This window comes from Anguilla anguilla, chromosome 3 (genome assembly GCF_013347855.1).
Source record: "Anguilla anguilla isolate fAngAng1 chromosome 3, fAngAng1.pri, whole genome shotgun sequence".
NCBI classification, from domain to species: Eukaryota; Metazoa; Chordata; class Actinopteri; order Anguilliformes; family Anguillidae; genus Anguilla; species Anguilla anguilla.
In genome coordinates, this window is record NC_049203.1 from 41,959,269 (window position 1) to 41,983,920 (window position 24,652).

The 24,652-nt window shown below is 41.8% G+C and overlaps 1 protein-coding gene across 2 annotated transcripts; it reads right to left on the reverse strand.

The window, feature by feature from the left end:
* Positions 1 to 258: 258 nt before the first annotated feature.
* Positions 259 to 13,236, reverse strand: si:dkey-229b18.3. Of its 2 annotated transcripts, none has more exons than XM_035411508.1 (6): positions 11,585 to 13,236; positions 9,707 to 9,777; positions 9,085 to 9,316; positions 4,693 to 6,449; positions 2,787 to 2,957; positions 259 to 1,590 (listed from the first exon to the last, which is right to left on the reverse strand). In XM_035411508.1, exons 1-6 carry the CDS (start codon positions 11,922 to 11,924, stop codon positions 1,489 to 1,491), a joined length of 2,673 nt encoding a protein of 890 aa, XP_035267399.1. In that variant the 5' UTR covers positions 11,925 to 13,236; the 3' UTR covers positions 259 to 1,488. The 2 variants fall into 2 exon arrangements, with proteins under 2 accessions (XP_035267399.1, XP_035267398.1); XM_035411507.1 differs by having other exon boundaries at positions 9,085 to 9,319.
* Between the last annotated feature and the right edge of the window lie 11,416 nt (positions 13,237 to 24,652).

Sequence of the window (24,652 nt, forward strand, 5' to 3'; positions counted from 1 at the left end):
ACACCAAAAACTGATAATATGAATTTATAACATGCTGAATATTCCATCCCAACATATCACTAGCTAAGTGTTTAGGCATATTAAAAATCAGACCATTTTGTTCAGTCACCCTCGTAATAGATCCCCTCTAAAGAGAAATCTTTTTGGGGGTGGGGGGGCAAGGGGTTTCTAGATTGGGGAAAAAGAAATGACAAACAAGGTTAATGACAATTATATTCAATTCTTCACTCTGTTGCAGTAAATGAAAACAGACATCTATAGCAGTGAAAAATGAATTTATTAAAACTATTTGGAGTTTCAGTAGATCTAAAATTGATGTTTTCCCCCCCCAACAATTCTAGAATTGAAAAGCAAATTCTTTAAAAGTTTTTGCACAAATACTCTTCATATTGATAAATGTCAGACATTTTTAAATACAAAAAGGCTAATTTCAGACTCCCACTATAAGACCAAGAAAACTGCTATATTTATCATTATGTCAATTACACATTTAAAGTCGCACTTCCACCGTAGTTTTCCCATTTAAATAGGCAGCAATGTTAACCGTTATATACACTGCAGTTAACCATGCAAGGTCACACAATTATGCTCATACATAAAGGCTTAATAAGAATATGTATTCATAATTTCTTCTTCCCTCCATCCTTCAAGTATTCCCAGGTCAGTATAAGACCAAGTCATCATCTGGTTTAACAAAGATTTCTTCGGTTAAAAACAATGCTAATATTTCAGTGCATTCATTTAAAAATACAATTTCTTAATATTAATAATAATAATAATAATAATAATAATAAACCATTGGTACCAGCATTACAAGGTTTCTCATTTACATTTACTGTAACATCCAGGTCCTTTCCCTGTCACCATGACAACACAAAAGGTTCAAATTTATCCTCTGCAGCTATGCAAATGCAAAAACAGTAGGGGATAGCATCTTGACATTGTTAATTTAAATAATAATCATGACAGAACAACAATAATCACCGTAATTAAATTAACAGGTTATTAAAATTAACTGAAAATTATCCCTGTATTTACAAATCAGTCAAACTGACACACATTCTAACCATTAAACTTAAATTTAAATATAACAAAATTAGACGTAAGTTCATTACACCGCAAATCCTATCAATACAGCCAAAACAAAACTGTTTTTTCAAGTACAGGCACTTAACCTGAAATCAGGTGCTGCTAATATTATCAGGCAAGACATTTTGTGCTAAAACATTGATTCTGAATGACTTGTGATTTCACACAATGATCTGTACATAAACAACACACTTTCTGCCTCTCCAGGTACGACAGAAAAACAAGCCATGAAACTGAAAGAAGGGCCTAACGGAGAGGTGGAAGAGGATGGATGGCTCATTTTGCTAAGGAGACTGTCGTAATTGGTGCTTATGACTGAATGATTGACAGCGCGTGGGTTTATTGGGAGGCTCCCTCAGCTCTCCGCGCAGCACTCGGGTCAGGTGACCGACGCACACCTCAGGCGGCAGAGATGCAGACACGGCATTTGTAGAGTTTTTGGTCGTGGGTTCGGATGTGGCTCTGAACGTTTCTCTGCCTGAAGAAGGTCTTGCTGCACAGCTAAGGAGAAAAAGGGGGACACATTTCCAAGGTTATATCACAATCACTGCCTGTGCAGATTTCTATAACATAAGGATCCCATGATACGGCTGTCTTTGAAATGGGCAGGCCCATCCATGTGAAAGATCAGTGCACTTGCCTAATATACGTTTAAAATAAATAAACAGATAAAATAAATCCAGAATTGGACTTGTCTACATATTTTCACATTACTTACACCTGTGAATTCTGGTTCAAATAAATATGGGTGGCCATTCAATGTGAAGAGACTCAACAACATCCTAACAGGTTTAGTAACGATACATTTCCGTGCGTGCAGAATAGGCAAGTGCGGTAGGTCAATTTAAAACAGAATTATTTTTACTTTTAATTTTGGTGAATAAATTTCAGCTTGCACAATTGGTTTCACTTCCAAATAAGAGGTTCAGACAAACTGGACTTGTTTGATGTAAATTGAACATGCATCTCGATATGTCCCATAGACGGGGTTGAGAAGCTACTGACATGGAGAAAAAATCTAAAAATTAATACAAAAATAAAAGAACTTTGACAATGAAGCAGGTGTGTACAATACTATCAGAACATATAGGAATGATGGAAAATACTACGAAAATAAGACCCAGGTTGAAAAAAAAAATGGAATTACCATTTAATGTCTATGATGGACAAAAATGGAAGGACATCTGTGCTGACATCACATGACTAAAAATGAAGCCCAAGTCAGAGGAATATGACCTCCCTACATGATACATATTTCTTTACCTCTTAATCAAACTTGAGCAAATTTGAGTGTACCAGTGTATTTTCTTCAGTGCTAACAGACTGTCACATGTTAGCTAGTTGTGATAAAAATAAAAACAGCAAAACTCCGCCAGGGCTTCCCAATCCTGTTCCTGAAGATCTACCATTTTGCAGGTTTTCAGTAGAACCCCAATTTGGCACACCTGATTCTACTAATTAGAATTGCGCTTTCTCAGGGTTGGACTGACAACCAACAGGAACAGGGTTGAGCAGCCCTGTCCTGAGCCATCTCTGCCATCTTTAGTGATGCCATCACAGCCATGTGCAGAGGTGCTACTCCCCAAGTAAGAACAAACATCGGACATAGGAGAGAAAGAGTGGGGGAGGGACAGCCAGAGAGGGGGGGCGGGAGGGAGGGAGAGAGAGGGAGAGGTTAGAGGGAGAGATTCACATACTGGGCAGGGCCAGTGCTTTCCCTCAATGTGGCGGATTTGGTGCATTATTAGGGAGTCGCAGTTCCGGTACTTGGCCCTGCACTGGACACAGGTGTGTGATGTCACCGGAACACGGGCCTTCCAGCGTGCCCTGCGAGTAGACTCCAGCCGCGGGAGCCGCTTGCACCGTTTCTAAACAGAGAAATACAACTTCAGTATACCACTCAAACACTGTCTCACTTTACGCAGTACCAGAGTGAAGAACACAAATGGCCTAAATGGAAATAACACAACAAAATGAGAAGATGGAGAGGGTTAGTCTGCACTATTCTACAGTTGAGGGAGGACTGTGATTGGATGAACTCATTCTGAACTGAATGGGAAAAAAACATTGACTAAAAACAGGCTGGAAAACAATAATGAAAAGATTAAATCACTCATGGTGAGCAGTGAAAGTCTCAGCCAGATTGTCCTGGTCACCAAACCATCAAGCCAAATTTAAGGGGGGGTCACTCCTTCATAATAAAAACTTTAAAACTCGCTCTTTTAAAAAGAGATGACCGCCTACACACAGGTAGGTAACCATGCATGCACCTGCAGGGATCAGAGCCCAAGCAAACTCCACAATCCAGGTCTCACACAACACCTTGCACACCTTGCACTCACCAGAGAGATGCTGTTTTGCCTTTCATTTATCAGAACGTTGTTATAAATAGTGTGTGCTCAAATTTCATTACTAAAATAAAACATGGTTACCGTGAGTTCTTTTTTATTTAAGTTTGTTTTGGTACAACATGTACATCGCTAGGTTTTCACTGAATGTTACCATGACAAGGGCAGGAGCGCTGGGCATTAACATTGTTGATAGGCCCCGTAAAACTTCTGACTGCAACAGCTGACAAGGATGGGAATCTGGAACCAAATGCATTCCAGAATCTGTATATACATCATCTCACTTGGTTTCTCCCAGCATTGTTAAAATGGGCATGCATATACAAATAAAAATGTAAGCTATGCTGAGGTAGCAAGGACTACCAAAAATGAATAAATTAATGAATGAAAATAAGAGAAAGCACTAAAAAACAGAGAAAATCTTGGAAATGGCAAAACAAATGGGGAAAGTCACAAAGATGGAAACTATGGAATCCACGACACCCGCGACTTCCATGACAAACACCCAGCCTCTGTGACAATTACAAAAACTATTCTTGAAAATTCTTAAAAGAAATTATAACGATTGTAGTATCTGCGTATGAAGGTAAGTCAGTAATCATTTCTAAGAACATTCCAGTGAGAAAAACTAGAAAAAATTAGAATTTGACTAAAATGGGTAGTTCTTTCATCGACTAAAACTAATGACATTCAAATTACTAAAATGTGTCTTAAAATGAAAATCTTCCTGCGTTATTTCTCTACCATGTGCTGAAACAACTTATGATACAGTTTTTATTTACTTCACCTTTTCTTAATCAGGTTGGTCAACTGAGAAGTCCACTATCTTTATCAATGACAATGTAAATCTCAGGAATCAAAATGGGTAGGAAATGCAAGGGACTGTGTAGCCGATTTGATGTGGAGTAGAGTAGACTTTAACCAGGAAACTGTTGTCTACACTCTCACACATTCAACATAGGACCTGTAACAACCACAGTGACTCAGGATCTAGGTTTCACATCTCATGGAAAGGATGGCATAGGTGCCTTACTTTGAACCATCTACAGCACAGTGCACATATTAATGTTTTGGATCTCTGGGCTTTATTTGTTCCAGAAGGAACAGTGTCCCTTACCGGCCTATCAACACCTCTTCAGAATGCGACTTGCTATCCATGTTGGTAGTGATATTTTTGTACGTGTTTACCGTTTACCCCATACATTGCGTATCTGTATGTGTGTCTGTAATAACTGTCACACTGATGCTACTGTACCTTTGGTAGATTCCCTCTGTCCTTCGCCGTCCCTGAACCGGCAGGATTTGGTCTGTGTGAGGTGCCCACATAGGCCATGCCTCTTTCCTTTCGCCGAGGTCCAGAGGCCCCGCCCCTGGGCTGCAGCTGATTGACGGAACGGGTCAGGCAAATGGCCACGCTCTCTGCCTCCCTCTTCAATCTCGGGGGCCGGCAGAACTCAAACAGGAAGCCGGGGTCCAGCAACTTCATGGGGGGCTTGCTCCGACGCTTGCCCAGCTCTGTCGTCCCGGCGACAGGGGTGGTCACAGGGACTGGGTCCAGTGGCTCGTCCTTTATGGCCTCTTGCCACCAGGGGGCGCAGCCATCCACCCTTGCCTGGCTAGTGCAGTCACGCACTGTCTGACTGACCAACCGGGCACCGCTGGCAGCTCTCCTGCCAACTCCAAGCAACAATGGGTCCAGCGGGCATCTGGCTCTGTGGGAGAGGGAGTGCTCCCGGGGGCAGCCCGGTGTACTACATGTGGTGAGGGCGTGAGGTGAAATGACGGAAACAGTTGGTTCCCTCTTCACTCGGACAGGTTTCCTGCGCAGTTCACGGGACGCGGGCTCTACCTTCCTGGTGCGAAGGCGGGGCAAGCCCTGCAGAGGGGCATCCCTGATCCTGACTGAGCGCCTCAGTTCCCTGCGCTGGGGGGGCAGCGCCCGATTGGTCAGGCTCTTGCCACACCCCTCTCTTCTCCTGAGCCCTGCCTCCTCCACCGCAACAGGCTCCGGGGGCTCCGCCTTTATTGCCAGGAGGACGGAGGTATTCCTGCTGTCGCCAGGGAAATGGGTTGGTGGGGCGGGGCGTGAAGGACGGGGAGCGGTCAGAGCATAGCTGAGGACCTTTAGCTTGCGCAGGCGTTGTTTCCGCTGCCAGCCCGCAGGCTGCACCGGGTCCGGTAGCAGGGACTTCCTCTGCAGACCCAGTACGCTCAGCAACCTGTACTTCTCCTGTACGCTGGGGCTCGCCACCTCCTCCTCCACCTGCTCCTCCTTCACCACGCTCACTCCTGACCCCAGACCCCGCCCCAGCCCCAGCCCCAGCCCCAGCCCAGCCTCTGCCATGCTCAGCCTCTGTTTACTGGAGGAAGGGGCAGGGTTACTTAAAGAGCCCACCCCTCGGGGAAGCAGTTCCTGGGGGCCGGTGTTGGAGCGCAGGACACGAGCGGGCTGCCGGAGAGCTCCCACTGCAGGCGAGGAGGACTGAGCCCGGAAGGCGGGAGACCCTTTGGGCTTGCTGGACGGGGATTTGAAGTCCATCAGCTTGAGCCGATGGGCGGGGCCGTGATGGATGTGGGCAGGGCTCAATCCGTTCAACCCCAGTCGAGAGCGGGTGAATGGCCCCCCTGGGCTCAAACTCTCAGGGGGATTATCACTTGCAGTCAGGACATGGTCTTGGGGTAGGGGGCGTTTCTGAGAAGTCTCCTCTGCCTGCACAAAACTCCTCCCCCATTTCCTCTTCTTGTGTGAACCAGCTCCCCCAGAGCAGCGTTCCTGCAGCCCATTGGTGAGCTCCAAGGAGGTGGCACGTGGACGCAGGTAGGTGGCAGCAGCTCTGGCCCTGCCACGCCCAGCGTTGTGCTCTCTCTGGAGGGCACTGCAGGCCTCCACGGCACCCCACATACCGAAGTGCCGAGCCAGGGCGGAGACCTCCCCCAGCGACTCCGCCCGCACCGACAGCGTGGAGCTGTAGGAGAACTCCAACAGCGGCACGAAGAGCTCCTCACTGAAACCTGCGGAAGAGGCAAGGGGACAAGAGTCTGTAAGCTCACGCCACTAAACTAGTTTTCATTCTTACATCCCTTTAGCTGAATACAGTCAGATTACAGGCTTACCTATGCAAGCCAGCTGAATAAATCTCTGAGAGAATTTGAAGCATAACTTTTTAACATTCATGAACAGGACAGTTCCAAGAGAAACGACACAGAATACTGTAATATGGATGCTAAGGTTTAGGGTGGGGGGGGGGGACTGTAGCTAAAGAGCTCTTCGAAAGAAAAATTGCCCAAGATGCAGAAATACAAAGTATTTTTACCCAATACTGCGAGCGGAAACAGAAAGTTGAGGAAGAGGTTATGAGCATTAAAAAGAAGGAAAGAGTACTGATTTAGAAAAAAGGACATCACTGATACACTAAACAGTTACTTTGTTGAGAATTTTAAATGAGAGGAGTAACATGCCTGAAAGCACATTATTCATTGTCACAGTAGATGTTAAGACAAGGGATGGATATTTTCAGGAAAGGTTAAGAGTTAGGCTCAAATTGTTAGGCGATAAAACCACTGACTGGTGGCCACTTTATTAGTTGTGACGGCTAATAGCCTGGTCTGCTCCTCCAAACAGCAAATCATGCGGCTGCAACTCAGTATATAAAACAGGCAGATATGATGAAGTACGTTTCATTGTTTGATCAAACATCAGAATGGTTGAGCCACGTGATCCAAGCGACTTAGACTGTGGTATGATTGTTGGTGGCGTTGCTGGTTCCAGCAGCTCTGAAAACAGCTGCCCTCCAGGGATTTTCACACACTACAGTCTCTAGTTTACAGAGAATGGAGCAATTAACAAAAAACATCTAGTTAGGGGCAGTTCAGTGGCCGAAAATACCTAGTTAATAAGAGGTCCGAGGAGAATGGGCAGACTTGTTCAAGCTAACCGAAAGGTGAACACATGCTCAAATAAAGGCTGTTGACAACAGTGTTTTTGCAGAAGGGCATCTCTGAACACACAGCATGTCAAACCTTGAAGCGGATGGTCTACAGCAGCAGAAGACCATGACACTATGCCAGCTATGAACAGAAAAATTCAGTTGGTGTACTTCGATATAAGCAGTTCTAGGTGAAACTGTGAACAAATTCAGCTCGGTAGATGTTCATAAGTAACCGCAGAATTATACAGCGAGAGACGTTGCTGTTGAATTTTTTGAACAAAACCTTTTGGTGCTTTCAGGCCACATGAAGACGGACCAAAGAGACCCATTTTATCTGGTTGAGTGCAGCTTATATCTAGAAAACTTTCTAGAATATTTCAGCACAACTACCTGGATGAAGTACTACTCGGGATAAATGGAAACATACTTCAATTTCTTTCTTGGGTGAACGCCCCTTTCAGTTTGTAACTCCTGTGCCGTTACATACCGTCACAGTTACCAATAGGGCTTTTCACACTCAGAAGGCCATGACAGAAAACGATACTGAAATCATTATCACAAAGACAACTAATTGTTCTGCATGAATGTGTAACCTATGATTTATGAAAAATGGCGGTAATACTGTATACCATGGTTTTGTTCAGAAAGCATACCAGGTTATGAAAAAAATCATACCATGCAACCCTAGGTTGCACAGCTCTCAGAAATTACACACTCACTCACATAATGAGTTTTCTTAAATTTTTAAAAGTCCAGTGACAATAGAACAAGCAATCATTTAGTTGTTTGACAGCGCAACGTCCACTGGCCAATTCTGTGAAAATGTTTTCCTGCGCTGTCAAAAATTGAGGATAGAGGAAAATTGTGGCTGAACAGGCAGGTGGGCGGGTGGGTATGTGTGTCGTGAGACGACCACAAAGCGAGCCTGCTTCCCGTTCTGCTTGCCAAATCGACTGTTTCTCCAGTAGTAGGCAGAAACCTGGTAAATGAACTTCATTATAGTTACATGCAAAGTTCTTCATGTGGGGAAAAAATGAAGGCAGGACTACTATATGGAAGGAACAAAATAAGAATGTGTTCAACCTAGAAATGCATTAAGCAATTTGTTGTAATTATACTAATAATAAAGAGGTCAACAGGTTGTTTGGATATACAGCAAATGATATTGAGTATAAATCAGAGGTATATTTATGGTATATACTGTAATGCTTTTGCCAGAGCACACGTAAGAGCATTATGTGCAGTTTTGGGCACCAAACTGAAAGAAATATATAGAAGCATGGGGGGAAAAGTTCAAAGAATGCAAACTAAATTCTGGTATAAAATGTAGAGGTTACCAGGTTATGAGAACTTATTTAATCTTCGTAATAGGACACTAAGGGAGGATTTGCTAGAGGATTTGTCAGAGGCTTTTAAATTCAGAAAATGGATTAACAAGCGAACTACAATAGATTAAGTGAATTACAATGGATCTTTTAAGTTCTAGATCCAGTGCTTGACACTCTCTAGTTTGTAGGTGAATAGCAAGTGTAGATGAGCTGAATGTCCATTTCCTGTCATTATGAGTTCTTATGTAACAAATGTAAGGAAAACTATCAGGAGAGAAAGAGTGAGAGAAACAGAAAGGTAGAAAAAGAGATATGGAAAGGGCAGAGAGAGAGAAATGACAGAGAGAGTGAGAGAATGAAATGAGAAGGGCAGAATGAGAGACATCTCACCAGTCAGGTCAATGTCAGCCTGTAGGCCAGGGGCAGAGTCCATCTCGGTGAAGATTTCCTGGAAGTACTCGCTGACGGCTGCCAGCACTGCACGGTGGGCAGGGAAGGAGCGGCTGCCAGTCTTCAGAGTGATGTCACAGAAGAGCCCCACCTCCTGCTGGCCCCTCAGCTTATGGAGCACACTGTTGCCATGGGACGCAAACGTCCTAGAGACACGGGGCTCGGGCCGGGCCTGCTGGAGACACAGACATGAAACCATTGAGAAAAGCTAACTGCAGCTCACTGACTAACCTCAAAATAAATGGAAAATAAAAAGTCACTTTTGCACAGAGGTGAAGAACTCACCCTCCTCTGTAGCTGCAAGGTAACAAAGCTTGTAAAGTATAAGCCAGAGATCACAGTGACTGTTTTGTTTTTGTGTGAGGTGAATTTCTATGGCTAAATTTTGCACCCTGCCCATTTAGCCTGCAGGACACTTACTGAAGCTCAAGAGTACATCAGAGTCCCAAGTGTGTACAACATCAGGGACTTGAACCTGTACCTTTCTGGTTAAAAGCCTAGTTCCCCAAACACTATATTGCACTGCTCTGCACTCCTTTTAATTGCAGGGCTGAGCTCTTACCTTGAACCTCTCCTTCTGCGCTTGGCATTGCTGGCATCCCAGAACATATTCTCGGATGTGGAAGTACATTCCTGAAGAGACAGAACACAGTGGTGTCATGGGAAGCCATCTCATTTGTGCTGGTGTACGGAAAGTCCAGGAAAGTAAAAAATATTCTTAGTCCATAGAAGTTCCATAGTCATTCCAGGCATTAATTGAAGCAGTTGAGGTCGCTCCATGGAATCTAACAGCAGACAGCATCTACTTAAGGGGCTCAGAAAGACCTGGAAAAGAATTATTGTGCAATAGGAGTGATACTTATACCCCTGAATATTGGCCTTTCCTTAGGCCAAAGTACAGCCCCCAGCTTCTATATGGTGGCTCTGGAACAAATACATAAATATTCAGTGTAGCCAAAGGGACATCCCCTGCTGTAATCACTCAAATTATGATTTTAGCCTGGGTACACCAATGTTTTCGGTGACAAAAATAGAAGATCCCTGATTTCAACTGTAACCAAGACCTCACATGATCAAATGCATAATGCAGTAAAGACTATTGGCTATATAATCTTAAAATGGATTCAATTAAATGGTCTACAACAGAGCCCCTCACTCTCGAAACTACAAAGAAAGAGGACAATTGCTACACAATTTATCCTATTTATGAAGCTAAACAAATAACATTTTCACTTCAATTGCAAACACATTCCATGCTCCCTCTGAGTCAGAGTATTTTTTGTTGTTTTCCAGAAGGAGAATAGTTAGCCCAGTTCTCCCCCATCTCATCTAATAGAACACCAGGAGGAGTAGTTTTCTTGTTTTGCTTGCCGTCGATAGAAAACCTTTAATCCAGGTGTAGTAGCCAACACAAAAACACAGCCTGTAATTCACCGATTTGGCGCGGATGAATTGTAGCTTCTGTTAACTTCATTATTAGTAGATGCTATCAAATTGACTAAATCAAGGTGTTTTCATCAGACAGAAGCAGATACTAAAACCAAACTGTACTCAAACTTGGTTTTAGACGCGCATTTTTCGCAGCGCAATGTTTTACTTCTTCAGGGTGAGCAAACTGTTCCCATAATTTGACGTATGCTATGTATAGGCTACGCTAACACAGCCTGTGTAAATGCGCATTGCACGCTGAATGGATACAAATAAAATTATTTAGCTTTGCTATTCACATTTAATTACTCAGTACAGCCTGCATGCAAAAAGAAGCAACTCGTTTGAAATGCAATAGCTACTTTGGCACGACAGGTATCTGTGATGCAACAAGCACCATCCTTTATGGGAATCAACTCCCCAGGCGGATTCTGCATCGAATTTATCGATATATTATATTATGTTATAGTTTTTGTACACAACTCAATGCCATTTCAACGTAGCAGTGTATATGACATCGGAGTACCCCCTGTTCCCTATAATATTCCACACAGGGCTGAGGTCTGGCACGGAGTTGCGTTACACTTGTGTAGCGTGGAGGTCGCCTACTGGATACGAGGCTGCGTTACACATTTGTTTGTATATGCTCTAACCTACTGTTAAATGTCCATCATCGCTGAGATAAAGACAAAATACTACGAGAAAACAGCTGACATTGTATCCAAATGAAATATTAACTTGCGACCAGACAAGAGAAGACCGAAGATTAATAACCATTTAATTAATGTTATTTCGCAAGCCAGAACAGCTAACAAGCTGACCGACTAGCTCGCGTTGACATTGCTCGACAGATCACAGGGCAGGGCGCGCTTTATTCTCTTCCAACACCGACTCAGTTCTCACCAGCACTCGGGAACACAAGAAACGATGCACTTGCAGTAGTAACAATGACTTACTATGGGCCTGTACAGTTCGATTAATTAGAGACGAGTAGGCTATCGCTAACACCAACCTTCCCACCAGTACTTTTCTGCAACAAATCTGTAGGTGTCATCCAAGGTGTGGTGCCTCTTCCCCTTCAGATGATACGTGGCAATCGCGTTCAGTCGTCTGTCCTTGTCCAACACCTCTCTATAATTGGTGTTATCCTTCTCCAACTTTTTGCGATACAACACACCGTTGATTATCTCGAAATACGGCGAAGAAGCCACCACTGACGTGGACGCGCTACCCTGCATGACATCGAGGACGCGGAGATCCTGGGCAAGTTCCTGTTTTCTGCCCAACAAATGTTTGTCACCGAAAGTGTCATCGTTAGCGTAGTGTGCGTTGTAGATGCAGTCGCCGGCCATTTCGCCGACTTTCCTGTTTACGGGGGCTTTGCCTCGCACGTTTCCGTCTACCTTGCTCCTCTGATCAGTAGGCTAAATGCGGTAGTTACAACCTTTCACTTCAGCCTATCCGTAAGTAATCAGTGATGCTCTTAAACGAGCGTTGCCACGCTCAAAAATTCCCGACTTGTCCCGCACGTAGTCTCGGCTGTCCGATGAAGTCCTCCATAAACTTTTCCGATTCAGTCTAAATATGAAAGTTTTATCTTGCTTTCGAACCTGATACGACCTTTCCAACAGTGGTAGATGGTTTGTTACGTAAATCCCACCAATGGTAGGCAAAACTAGCTATGCGTCTTCATCTCGGTAAATTAAAATACCGCAACAGCATTTGAGAAGTTGCAAACGTGATATATATATCGCTGACAGAGGCATAACAATTATTTCCCATATATTCGTGGCAAGATAATAATTTAAAAAAGTGTGTTATTGCCAGATAAATCTTGAAGGCAAACTAGCCATTTGATCATGATCCAAACCTATCATCTGTAGGCTTTCGCTCCAAACTGATAGGCTACATTATCGGCAATAACGTTATATTTATTGTAACAGTAGCCTATACTTAGAAACCGTAACAGAATTATAATTTAACGTTATATCAAACGAATTTTTGTTTTAGATTTTATACTGTACAGATTTTTTCCGTGCCGCTGTAAAATGTTAATTTATGAGCTAGCAAGATTTCAAGCAATAGCCTATGATGCGTTTCAGCGTACCGAATTATAAGTGGTTTCTAAGGTAATACAGAAAACCGTGATGCAAATTATATTATAGGCTATATGAAGCAATATCTACCCTGGAGACACAAACTATGCTGTAGTGCAAAAATATGTTAACTTGCAAAAATAAAAGCATTACTGTCACTAATCCTATTTATAATGAGTTCTGAATATAAGAATGACTAAATCATGGAACCTAAGGATACGCAAATCAACGTGCTTGCTGCCACCGTCTGTCTCTAATAACTTGAGGTTTCTTCAGCTAGCTAGCTAGCGAACTTGCTACATAGTGTAAGATAGCGAAGTTAGCTGACAGGCTCGCTACAGCGCATCGAGTCAAACGAGGTAAACCGCGAGGTGCCTTCCTGGAACAACGGAAAATCTTGTAAATTAAGGCATGGCTTCAATTACATAAAATCTGACACGACCGTCGCATTCAATTCAGTTGTCTCTCCTTTTGCGTAGTCATATGATCCACTGATCCAATTCTTTAACTCGTAACCAGCATGTAACCTTCTTTAGTTGCCACATGACAACCTAACATCATTCAGACATCCACGATATCCCCTCCTCCGTCAATGCCTATTAGTACACGCTTTTAAGATTTTCCAACTCAGGACAATGTTATTGGTCATTACGACTGTCACTCAGTTTGTGTGGTTTATTTTTTGCCTCTTCTACGTCAAGATAGGTTGCTGACATCAGCGTTGTCTTTTTAATGCGCGTCGGCTGACCAGTTATTTGTTGCAAAACGACTATTTAGAAGTACCGGCTCGAATGTACTTGGATTCAAATTATTATCAGCATGACATCTGGTTTAGACCATTACATAAAAATTCTAAACAAAATATTTTATTTTAATTGAAATGTAAACCGTCAATTCGCGTTTAATTCGATAGGCTTTAATTTGTCGTAGCCTAAATTAGAGAGCCTAACAAGTATTTGCTAATAAAGCAATATATATTAATAGCAAGTTAGGTACCCTATTGTGTACATTTAGTGTTGTTAATTAAACAGCTTTAACTACTAAACACTGACTTCTACACCCCTAGGTAACCTAGTGTTTTTATTTCTTTTGATATACTACCATCAGGAAAAATATACATTAAGTGGTCAGGTGTCTTCTCTGGGGATGAATCTGATGACAAGCCATAGAAACTACCACAACAACCTTACTCAGGTATTTAATATGAATTAAACACTCATTCAATGTATATGTTTATACATACAAGTACAGACTTCTAACTTATGCAAACAGTTATACACAGATAAACTGATGCTGTATGATGTCACCATACCATGCAATGGTTGCATGTGTGCTCATAGCACTTTTAACACCTGTCAATGCAAGCCATACGCCTCCATTACTCTGCTGACACACAATATATAAGTGCGCAGCCACTGACCTGCATCAGCTGGCCCAGAGTGGTGGGTCTGATACACTGTGTCCATTTGACGGCCAGCCTCATCACACTGTACCGTGGCTAAATCATACCAACCACATCAATGTGCAACCCACCGTGCATATTCCTGTGCCTATAATACTCAGGCCCTAGCCGCTGACCCCCCTGGCGAGTCAACCCAGTATTTACACCATGTGTGCTCCCACACACTGTATTATTTCCAAGTTCAAATGATGAGGTTGAGTTTTGTGAGCCCCGTCACTCTGTGAGATTGAAAGATGAAACAGCAACTGCCAGTACAAACAATGAAATAACCCTGTACACAGGGAGAGCAGCTTGAGGGCAGTGCAAAAGAGCTCTGAATAAGCCAGTATAGCACACCATATTTATAATGCCCCCTCTACACACACCCTTCCAAAGATTTACTTTTTCCTTAGTATTTGCTCATACATATTCCTTAACGCATCTTATTTTCCCTCGTTAGCCCCTCCCAGACCCGTGCCCATCTCTACTGGTTCACATGAGGTCCAAGACAGGGAAAAACTCCATCCTAAGGGGGGACAAAACCCTGCATAGGTCCCAGTGACACCCAGCATCCCTGCCAAACTGACCATGGAGTCTTGTTCCATCGATAGGATGTTCCCTCATCATTTGTTCTTGCAAAGAATAAACAAAGCTAAATTTAACTGACAAGAGTGAGGACTACATAGATCCTTAGGAACCTTGTCACCCCCTCAGGTCCAGAGTTGCATGCCTGTCCAGGTTTGTTTATTTGTTTAGTTGTTTATTTATTTAGATCCCCATTAGCTACTGTATTGTAACAGTAGCTACTCTTCCTGGGGTCCCCATAAATCTTTGAACAATCCTTCAATACAGAAAAATACATCAATACACATCCGTAACATTCATACTCAGAATATAACAATACAATACATAACAATACACAATGCAAACAACACACAATACATAACACAACCACTAAGACACACAACAACCAACAGCAACTCAAAGCCTGTCAATACATATGATAGCTCTATATAATAATTTAATCTCTTAAATAATTAAGAAAAGAAATAATTTCGCATCTCATCCATTAAATCACAAATAAAAGTGGGATGGATAGCTCTCTACAACCAATTACATCTTCAAGAACAGAAAAAACAAAAAAATCATATAGTGTTCTACACTATTCCTTGTGTGAACTAATACAATCTTAACTTTTTGTTAAAACTTGTTGTATTACAAGTTTTTTTTGAAATCAAAAAACTTGGTAATGAATTCCATGCCACCATTGCTCGATAATTAATTGTTCTCTGTATTAAACAAGTTCTAAACTGAGGCAACAGAAAACGACTCTCAGATGACTGCCCAGTAGAATAATGATGTCTGTCTGAAAAAAATGATAGGTTACTATAAAGTATTTCTGGGATTTTAGTTAGGATGATATTTTTAATAAAGCACACTAGAGAATAATGCAACCTGCATTTTACACTTAACCAAGCCAAATGATTATTCATTGTACTTACTCTTGTTCAATATGGGCAGTGAAGAGCAATGCAAGCTGCTTTGTTCTGAGTTACCTGTAACCGGTTAAAATTACTTTCTGTTGTGTTGGAGAAAATCACTGAACAATAATCTAACTGTGATAACACTAATGCTTGCACTAATCATTTGGTTAAATAAATAGGCATGGATTTTCTACAGTGTTTTATAGCAGCCATGCCTCTGCTCATTTTTAACACCATTTGATCAATTTGGCTGTTCTAAGACATTTTACTATCAACAGTGATCCCTAATAACTTTGCATCTGTTACTTGTTCAATATCTATGTCTCCTATAGATAAGTGTAAAATTGGTGTGGCTTGTAATGAATATTTTGAACCAAATACCATACATTTTGTCTTTTCTATATTAAGAACCAATTTATTTGCTGTTACCCATTCTTCTATTAACTTTAATTCTTCATTCAAAACCCTACCAAGTTCTCCAGGTGTGTGTGCTGATTTATATATTGTGGAATCATCTGCATACATCACAATGGTGGCATAATTCAAAATTAGAGGTAAATAATTTGTAAAAATAGAGAACAAAAGCGGCCCTAAACAACTTCCTTGAGGCACTCCACAAATCACTGCTCTTACCTCAGAATAACTACCATTAAAAAAATGTACAGTATATTTCCTGTTGGTGAGGTCGGTTGCTTCAGTTAACCCAAAGGTACATGAAGTGGAAACGTGTATGAGAAGTGTGCAGATGTATGCACATATGTAATGTATGTGTGTGACATCATGCTATGTGCATAATTATTATTCTAGGGATTATTATACGTGCCTATGAGAGATTGCTATATCTACATTAGTGCTGGCTAGAACATGAAAGACAGTAAGAGGGAAAGCCAAGCATCTGAAAAACTAGGCCTCAGATGTAAGCGTGAGAATTTGCCGGATGTTCATGTGTGAATTTTGTACACCACCAGGTTTAAGTTCTCAACTTATGCATTTAATAATGTGGGCAATAATTTCTAGTGTGAGAGTAAACAAGTGCAGCTGTGATTGTTCTGCTAGATGTGTTCTGAATTGCTAGATATAAATAAGTTTCAGTAAGCTTTTTCAATCATGTACAAATCTACAGAAATATGCCTTAACCATACCAACTAAACCATTTCAGAGAATTTGCTTTCTCACATACATGAATTATAAATATATAATTTTGCTCATGCTATCTATCTGTCTGTCCCACAGACTCTGCTCAGATACACAGTTAATCTCACACTCACCCATGAACACCACTTCCGTCTTTACAGACTGCTTACATAAGAACCTGGACTTCTCTGTGAACATGCTAATCATAGCATGAGATGTGCTTTTTTATATTGATCTGGGTGAATTGAGTTCTGGATGATTCACAATTATGTTAAAATAATAAGTGTTGTTTATAGATGTATATTACATGTGTATGGGCAAGTTTTCAACATCCCAAGGTAGCTAGAGTGACAGGCCTGCTCTTCAAGGAATTATAGGGCTTGCATATCACACTACCTTGGGTGACCACTGATCCAAGAACACCAGCAGGATTACAGAACAGGACACTAAAATTCTCAGACTTGTCTTCTGGAATTTTCTTTTGGTTTACTAATGGCCATTTACTGACCAATTCAATTGGTTCAACAAAAAAACTTGCAAGACCTCCTAGTTTAGCGGTAACCAACCCTGTTCTTGGAGATCTACAATATCACCCTGTAGGTTTTCATTTCAAGCTTAATTTTAACCCTAATTTGACACACCTGACCCTACTCATTAGCAGCTCAACAAGATCTTTAGCTGTTAAATGAGGTGTGCTTTGTTACGGTTGGAATGAAAACCTACAAGACGGAAGATCTCCAGGAACAGGGTTGGTCACCGCTGTCCTAGTCTGTACCAGGTTTGAGCACAATCACTGTTATTAGTTTGGCTAACTGCTGAAGCACAGAAGTGGCTCTGGGTGGTGAGAGGCTATGGGTATGACCCAGGGGACCAGGGATTGGCATTCTCTGTGAAGCTTGCAAACTCCAGTGGTTACCCGAGGTATTACAGGTTGGTAAGCCCCTGGTGCCAAAAAGCTAATTTCCCTGATTTCCCCAAAACTACAAATTTACCCTGGCCAAATTATACTATTTTGGACAGTACTATTGAATTCCAACAAATTACTCTCCAGGAACTGAATTTTTTCTGAGCACCACAGAAGAAGATATATGACTTTTTTCATTCCTATTTGGTCCACATGCTACAAGCACGAGGCTGTGACAACTATGGGGAGGGGGATTGAGCAAGCCAGGCCTTGAAATTGCTTGAAGTGGATGATAAAGGAACAACCCAGAACCCCCGGGAGCAGTCAGAAAATTATACAGGTGAATTAGGGCATTTACAAATTACATTCATCAGCCTGAGAAGAATTTTCTTGGAGACAAGAACTTGCAAGACATTTATAGTGGCAGCCAGATGAGTGCCGTTTCCACATTTTTTTTTTTTTTCTTTCATTTGAATAGCTTGCTTCAAGCTTCTCTGGCATTTGCATGATGTTGGGCCTATGATGGTAGACTAGAGAGTGACTGGGCGAGACTGAGCCAGCAGAAGGACTTGGGATTCTGGGGTTTATTTGGAACAGGATGGGCATTGTGCCCTAGCCAGGTTCCATGATGACTCAGACTGTCCCGCTGGTATGCATATACACACGCTCATACACTCAGACCCACACACACACATGCACATACAGTACTCAATGAGTCACTTGGCAAGGAACTCAGAGTGAGAGAAGTTAAACAGCAGGAATTTTAGTAACTGTTTCCAACAAACTGCCAGACCTGGTTCCTTTAGCTGAAGCTCAGGACCCATTCAGTTATTTGCTGCAAACTGATTGCATCATAGGAAAGCTTTCAGAGTGTACCTGTGCTTACATTGCATTTCACCCTGATTTGGGTCTGCCTCAAAGACCAGCATATTTTAGGGTTTCATCAATTTTTGGCTGCATTCCTAATAGGATATCGGTGCATTTAATCATTAGTTGAATTTGAAGAAGAAAAAAACAAGAAACATTCCTGAGAGGTCACTTGCACCATAAAGTCCTTTTCAGAAGAAGAAACCCAGAAAACCTGGAGGGTGGGATTAGTAAACAATGGTCTCCTGGATAGATTATACCTTATCTGGCAGAAGTACTAAAACAATGTGAAGTTGAGATGCTGCTACAATGTTCCGTAGTGAAAAAATATAAGATGATTCAGCATTGGTAGAAAAAAGGTTTATTCAATTTTAGTTAAAATATCAGGTTTTGGTCATCAGATGCGATATGGGACAAGAAGCCAATATTTGTTTGGTTTTTATCATGTGCTGAGTCTGACGCCTGTATTGTAGTTGCAGAACTCTAGTCATGAAACACATTTTTCTGCATTTTACTATAAAGCCATATACTGCCTGAGAGTGTCACAGGTCTGGGTGGTAGTGGCTATCCTTGGCCACTGGAGGGCATCCTTGTCACTTCTTTCCCCTGATTGGGCTAATTGGGTTCACCTGCTGTAGTTTCTATTTAAGCTCTTGCTGGCATGCAGTCTGTGCTTTTGGGTCAACTCTTGTTACATGTTAGCTGGTAATTCTGTCAGTGTGTTTTGTAACTTTTCAGTGCTGTAACAGTCTCTCTTCCTCCTTTGTGAAGTGATCTCTGTTGTACTGAATGCTGAGATTTAAGGGATTATTTGCTAAAGCTGCACAATAATCTTTTACTCGGCGTTACATTTTGGGTGGTTCTTTATCAGTCCTCAGTACTAGGGCTGTTATTAGGTTTCACCTTCTTTACACTCTCAGTAAATTTTGACACAGCTTTATTATACTCATTTTTCTGTTCAGTTTTGCCCTTTTCTCTAGGTAGAATTTTGTTGGTATTGAATGGCAGAGCTTACCGCCCAGAGGAGTATATTACTCTGTTCTGTCTAGTTTTCTTACTCCTTTCCTGAGTTCATACCTACTGTTAGACCTGTTTGACTGGGATATTCTCCCTTGGGAGTATTTATTTTTCTGTCTGTTTACTTTGTCACTTCCCTCTAGTCTTTCGAGACCTTGTGGTTGCTCCACCCCGGGTGGATAGCTTTCAGATCCCCGTTCAGTCGCGTCTGGTTCTCTGAACCCACCCCCCCCTCAATGACCTTGACAGGGACATAGAAAGTACATTAGTCAAATTTGCAGATGACACCACACTGGGAGGTCCAGCTAATAGTTTGGAATCTACTAAAGTCATTCAAGTATACTTTAACAAAATCCAGAATCGGGTGGAAACCTGGCAAATAAAATTAAATATAGCCAAATGTAAAGTTCTGCATGTGGGAAATAAAAACATTATGAAGGATTACTTACTGGGAGGAACAAAATTGGAATGTGCTCAATTTGAAAAAGACTTGGAAGAAATGGTTGATCAAAGCCTTTCAGGTTCTAGGCACTGTAGCTGTAGCAGTAAAAAGACCAACAGGATGCTGGGATATATAGCCAAAAGTATTGAGTGTAAATCCAATGAAGTTATACTTATCTTATACAATACATTTGTTTGACCACACTTTATGTTTCTGTTTTTTTTTCGTCACCTTTTAGTTAACTATCTGCTTTTCTCCTGCACGATCTTTGTTTCGGTTTTTGTGTGGGCGTCGTTTTTCCTCTAACTCTCTCTCCCCCCAGCTGATCACTCTCACCTGTTCTGGCCGCATTCTCACACACTGGTTAATCAGTCATTTCATTCACCTGTTCCCTGTTTGCATGTTCATGCTCTGTTCATTATCTCTCATTTCACGCACCTGGGTTCCTTGGTATATATTCTCTGTTTCCCTGTGATTCTTTGCCAGATTGTGCCTCCTGTTTACAGCGCCTTTCCAGCGTTTACCTTTCGTTAGTTTGACTCGTGTTTTGATCTTGCCTGTTTTCCCGACCACCGATTTTTGCCTGCCGACTTTGTTTTGCTGATTTTATGTTCTGACCTCCGCCTGTTTACCGACTTTGATTTTGCCTTCCGATTCTGTACTTTTGCCCCGGTGGTTTTTTCTGGTTCTTTGCACGAACTGACTACGAGACTGCCTGCTGTATTGTGTACCTTCGAATTAAACATCTCCTTCGGGAGTTTCGACACTCAGTTGTCCGAGTCTGCATTTGGGTCCACCTCACCTCGACCCGTGACACACTTGGAGTATTGCGTGCATTTCTGGTGACCGTACTACAAGAAAGAAATAGAGGCTCTGGACATGGTTCATAGAAGAGCAATCAAATTGTTCCTGGTCTGAAACACAAAAGCTATGAAGAAAGACTTGGGATGCTTAATCTCTTCAAGCTTAGTCAAAGGAGACTAAGGGGTGATTTGATTGAGGTTTCTACATTCCTAAAGGGGATCAACAAAGTGAACTACAAGAGATTATTCAGGTTGAGTTCTGTTGGTAGACCAGAGGAGTATAAATGGACATTAGCAAAAGGTAAATTCACACAAGCATTAGGAAAAAAATTTCACACAAAGAGCAATCAATATGTGGAATAGCCTGCCAGGTCATGTAGTAAAGGTTGAAACTCTGGGGATTTTTAATACCAGGCTTGTTATGGTGTTAGATACTATCTAGTCTGTAGGTAATCAGAGCACTAGGTGCAATTTTATCAGGAAAATGGCAAGCATTGTTTGGCTGAATGGCTTGTTCTTGTCATAATGTTATGTTGTATCATGTTATGTTAAAAATGCTCTGAAATAAAAGCTGAAAATGTGCACTTGTTGCATGTTGTTGATCACGAACGTAAAATTGTTGAGTACAGAGCCAAATCGATTTTGTATAAAACGACTTTGTCCCAAACATTATGGAGCTCACTGTAGCTCAATCTATATTTATTTTTTTACATGGAGAAGTCATAGAGGGTAACTGTACTGAAGTTACACAGTCCTGCAGTTCCTGACTGCAACATATCACGTCAACAACTTTCTCAGTTCAAAGAAAACTGACAGGCTACATTAGATAACCCCCACTCCCCTCTCTCCCTGGTCGACAATATTGTCCATTCAGAAGATCAGAAGATTATTGCTTCAGAATTTTTAACCGCCCCCCCCCCCCCAAACAATTTCCTGGCCATATCACAATGCTCCAACCCCCCTCCCCCCCCCCCCCCCATGTGTGCATGGGTAAGGATCTGTTCTGTCCAATTATTTGTTATTTTTATTATTTGTTGTTTCTGGGTCTGACACCCCTCATGCACTGGCAGTCATTGGCTGTCCAGAAGGCAGAGGGCCAGAGTTGCATGACCCAGGACTGGGAGCAGTGCAGAGACCCAGAGACATCAGTGGTCAGTCCTAGGGGAGCCCACTTCAGTCTGGAAATATTCACAGGTTGATAAATGAATGTAGAAAATGATGAACACAACCAACCTTTTTTTGGTGGACACGTATACAGTGACCAATTAAAAACCCACATTGAATTCATGCAGTTAATATTTCCTAAAGTGAATGGTGATGGCAACAGGGGCAGCACCTCTGAAAACATAAACCTCAATAATAGCCCTGAAATCTAGCCACATAGAATCATAAAACCTACACCCAAGGTTCCCCCACTTACCTATGAAAGTAATCCAAGAATTTGCAAGTATTTGTACTCTGTACCAGTAATGCTGTCTGTCTGTAGTAATGTGCTGGTGACACACTAATACTGACAGCCATTATTTGTTTACTGAATTTGAATAGATTTGGGTGTTCTTGTGGTAGCTCTGGTGAGTGAACTTTTGGTTTTGTGTGGGTGTGCCTGTGGCGGGTGTGTATTTGTGTGTAAGTGAGCATGTGTGTTTGCATTTGTGTGCATGGATTCCTAGGGGTCTATAAGTGTGGGTTGTATAAGAGCAGTTTTAAATAGAACTGTGACAGATGGCTTCAATATCTCTTTTTTGTGTGTGTTAAACATAAAACTCTGGGCTTATTTTCTCATGTAACGCAAGATTGGATAAAAGGGAAACACAAATATACCATCCCTGGAGTTTGCTTTTGCTACATGCAGAGTTTTTAGTGGATTAGGGTGTTGAGCAGGACTCTCCAGGGGTAGGGGTGCTGGAAGACTTGGTGCTGGGGGGGGGCGGGGGCAAGGGGGGGGGGGAGATTTAAGTGTGCTAGGTGATGTATAAGTGCAGTTGAAGAAGCTGCTGAGAGTGTGATAGCAGACACAGGTAGACTCACTAGATGTACATAATGGAGGGGAAGAGAATGACACAGAAAAACAGGAGCAGATCCCCCTCTTCACCTATTCCTTTCTTTAAGGGACAGCCAGCAGGGTGTTAGCAGACCTGGAACAGACACGCATACACATTGGGGTTGTAGCCACACATGGCCAAAACACCATGAGCTTCCCCACCAATTCAAGGACTCCAAGTCCTTTCAAGGTCTTATTCCCACAAATTCAAAGACCCATAAAAACTGCCCATTCTACATTAGTGTTAGATTCAATAAAATATTTTTTTTAATTTTGTGACTCTGAAAATTAATGCCATCTCAGGATCAGCTCCTTCAAGCCTACTTCTAAACCATTTTGATTCAGAAGACATTTGGAGCAGAATGTGGATTCTGATCCAAAATCAGTAGCATGGACATTAAGCTTCCTAACAAAAAGGAATGGACAGTCAGCACTCCTTGTGCATTTCTTTCTCTTTATTCAGACGTGGAGAGCAGAGGGTTAGGGATAGATGGGATCACAGCGCAGGAAGTGCCATGGTGGGAAAGTGAAGCCCTGGTTGCACATAGGGATTCATAAATGCCCTGCCCCCCCCCCCCCCCCCCCCCCCCATCAGTTAAATAGCCCTTTCCTATATACATTTCCAAAGATTAATCAACATTCCAAGAATTTTAAAAGAAACACAAGAGGGTGATTATTGAAAGTAAAAGTATCCTCAAAATCACTCAACCAAAATGTTCAAGCATTTTAAAAATGCCTCTGATTTGCTATGAGTAGGCTTTAAGATGTTTATGTACTCCTTGACTTTATGTAGTCCTCGGTTCTTGGTTTTATTTTGTATAAATCACTGACTTCCATCATCCTGGTAGCCTGATGGATTTCAGCCAAATCCAGTTGAAACCTGTTTAAACTAGGGGAGATTTAGGAGGTGTTAAGATGTTTTCTCATTGTAGTGAAAGCAAGTGGTCAGAGATTCAGATGCACTCCGCTGTTATATCTGACTGAATAGAAATCTACTTCCTGTTTTTATTTTAATAAAGACCCCCTTGTGCTGCTGCAGAGGTGGATATAAAACTGGCATTAATATTTACCTCACCAAACTGAATGAGCTTTCAGTCCACCTGAACCTCATGGCCTCACTTACTCAGAATATGAATAAAGAAAAATAAATAAATAATCTGACTTGTTTTTTTAAGAAATCAATTAGCTATTTCAAGGATTCTCTCAGTATTCTATATGAATTTTCCCAAATTAAACAAAATAGTTACTCCAGTCAGAACCAAATAGTGTTGGGAAATACATTCAGCTTCAACCAGGGGACCAAATTTATAACTCCCTAGAAAGGAGAAGAATTCCCCCTTGGGAATCTGATGAAGGACCAATCAAAACCTTTTTTATTGACACATTTAAGTGCTTGGCAGGTCTAGTGTGACTTTTTTTGTATTCACCAGTCACTGTTTAAAAACTGAAGTTTTAAACCTGTAAATGAGCTTTCTATAGTCAAATGATTGAACTGAAATTAGCAAGCTTTAGACAATGATTGAGCTGAAATGAGCATGCTGTAATAAAATCATATTATTGAGCTGAAATGAAATGGCTTATCAGTACCTGTACTAACCCCTCCACTCCAGTCGTAAATGTATTGGGTGCACACAACAGGACAGGTAATATTTTTTAACTTGGTAGCTGAATACAACTGTAAAGCGATCACACTGAAGGTAGAAGGTAGAAGGCAGAACAGTATTTTGGTACATAAACACCAGGAGCACTGCATGCTCGTTCCCATGGCTATACTCATGGTTCCATGTGGGTGTATTTTCCAAGCTCTCTTCCCTGCATAATGTACACACATACATAGGCCATACACAGATA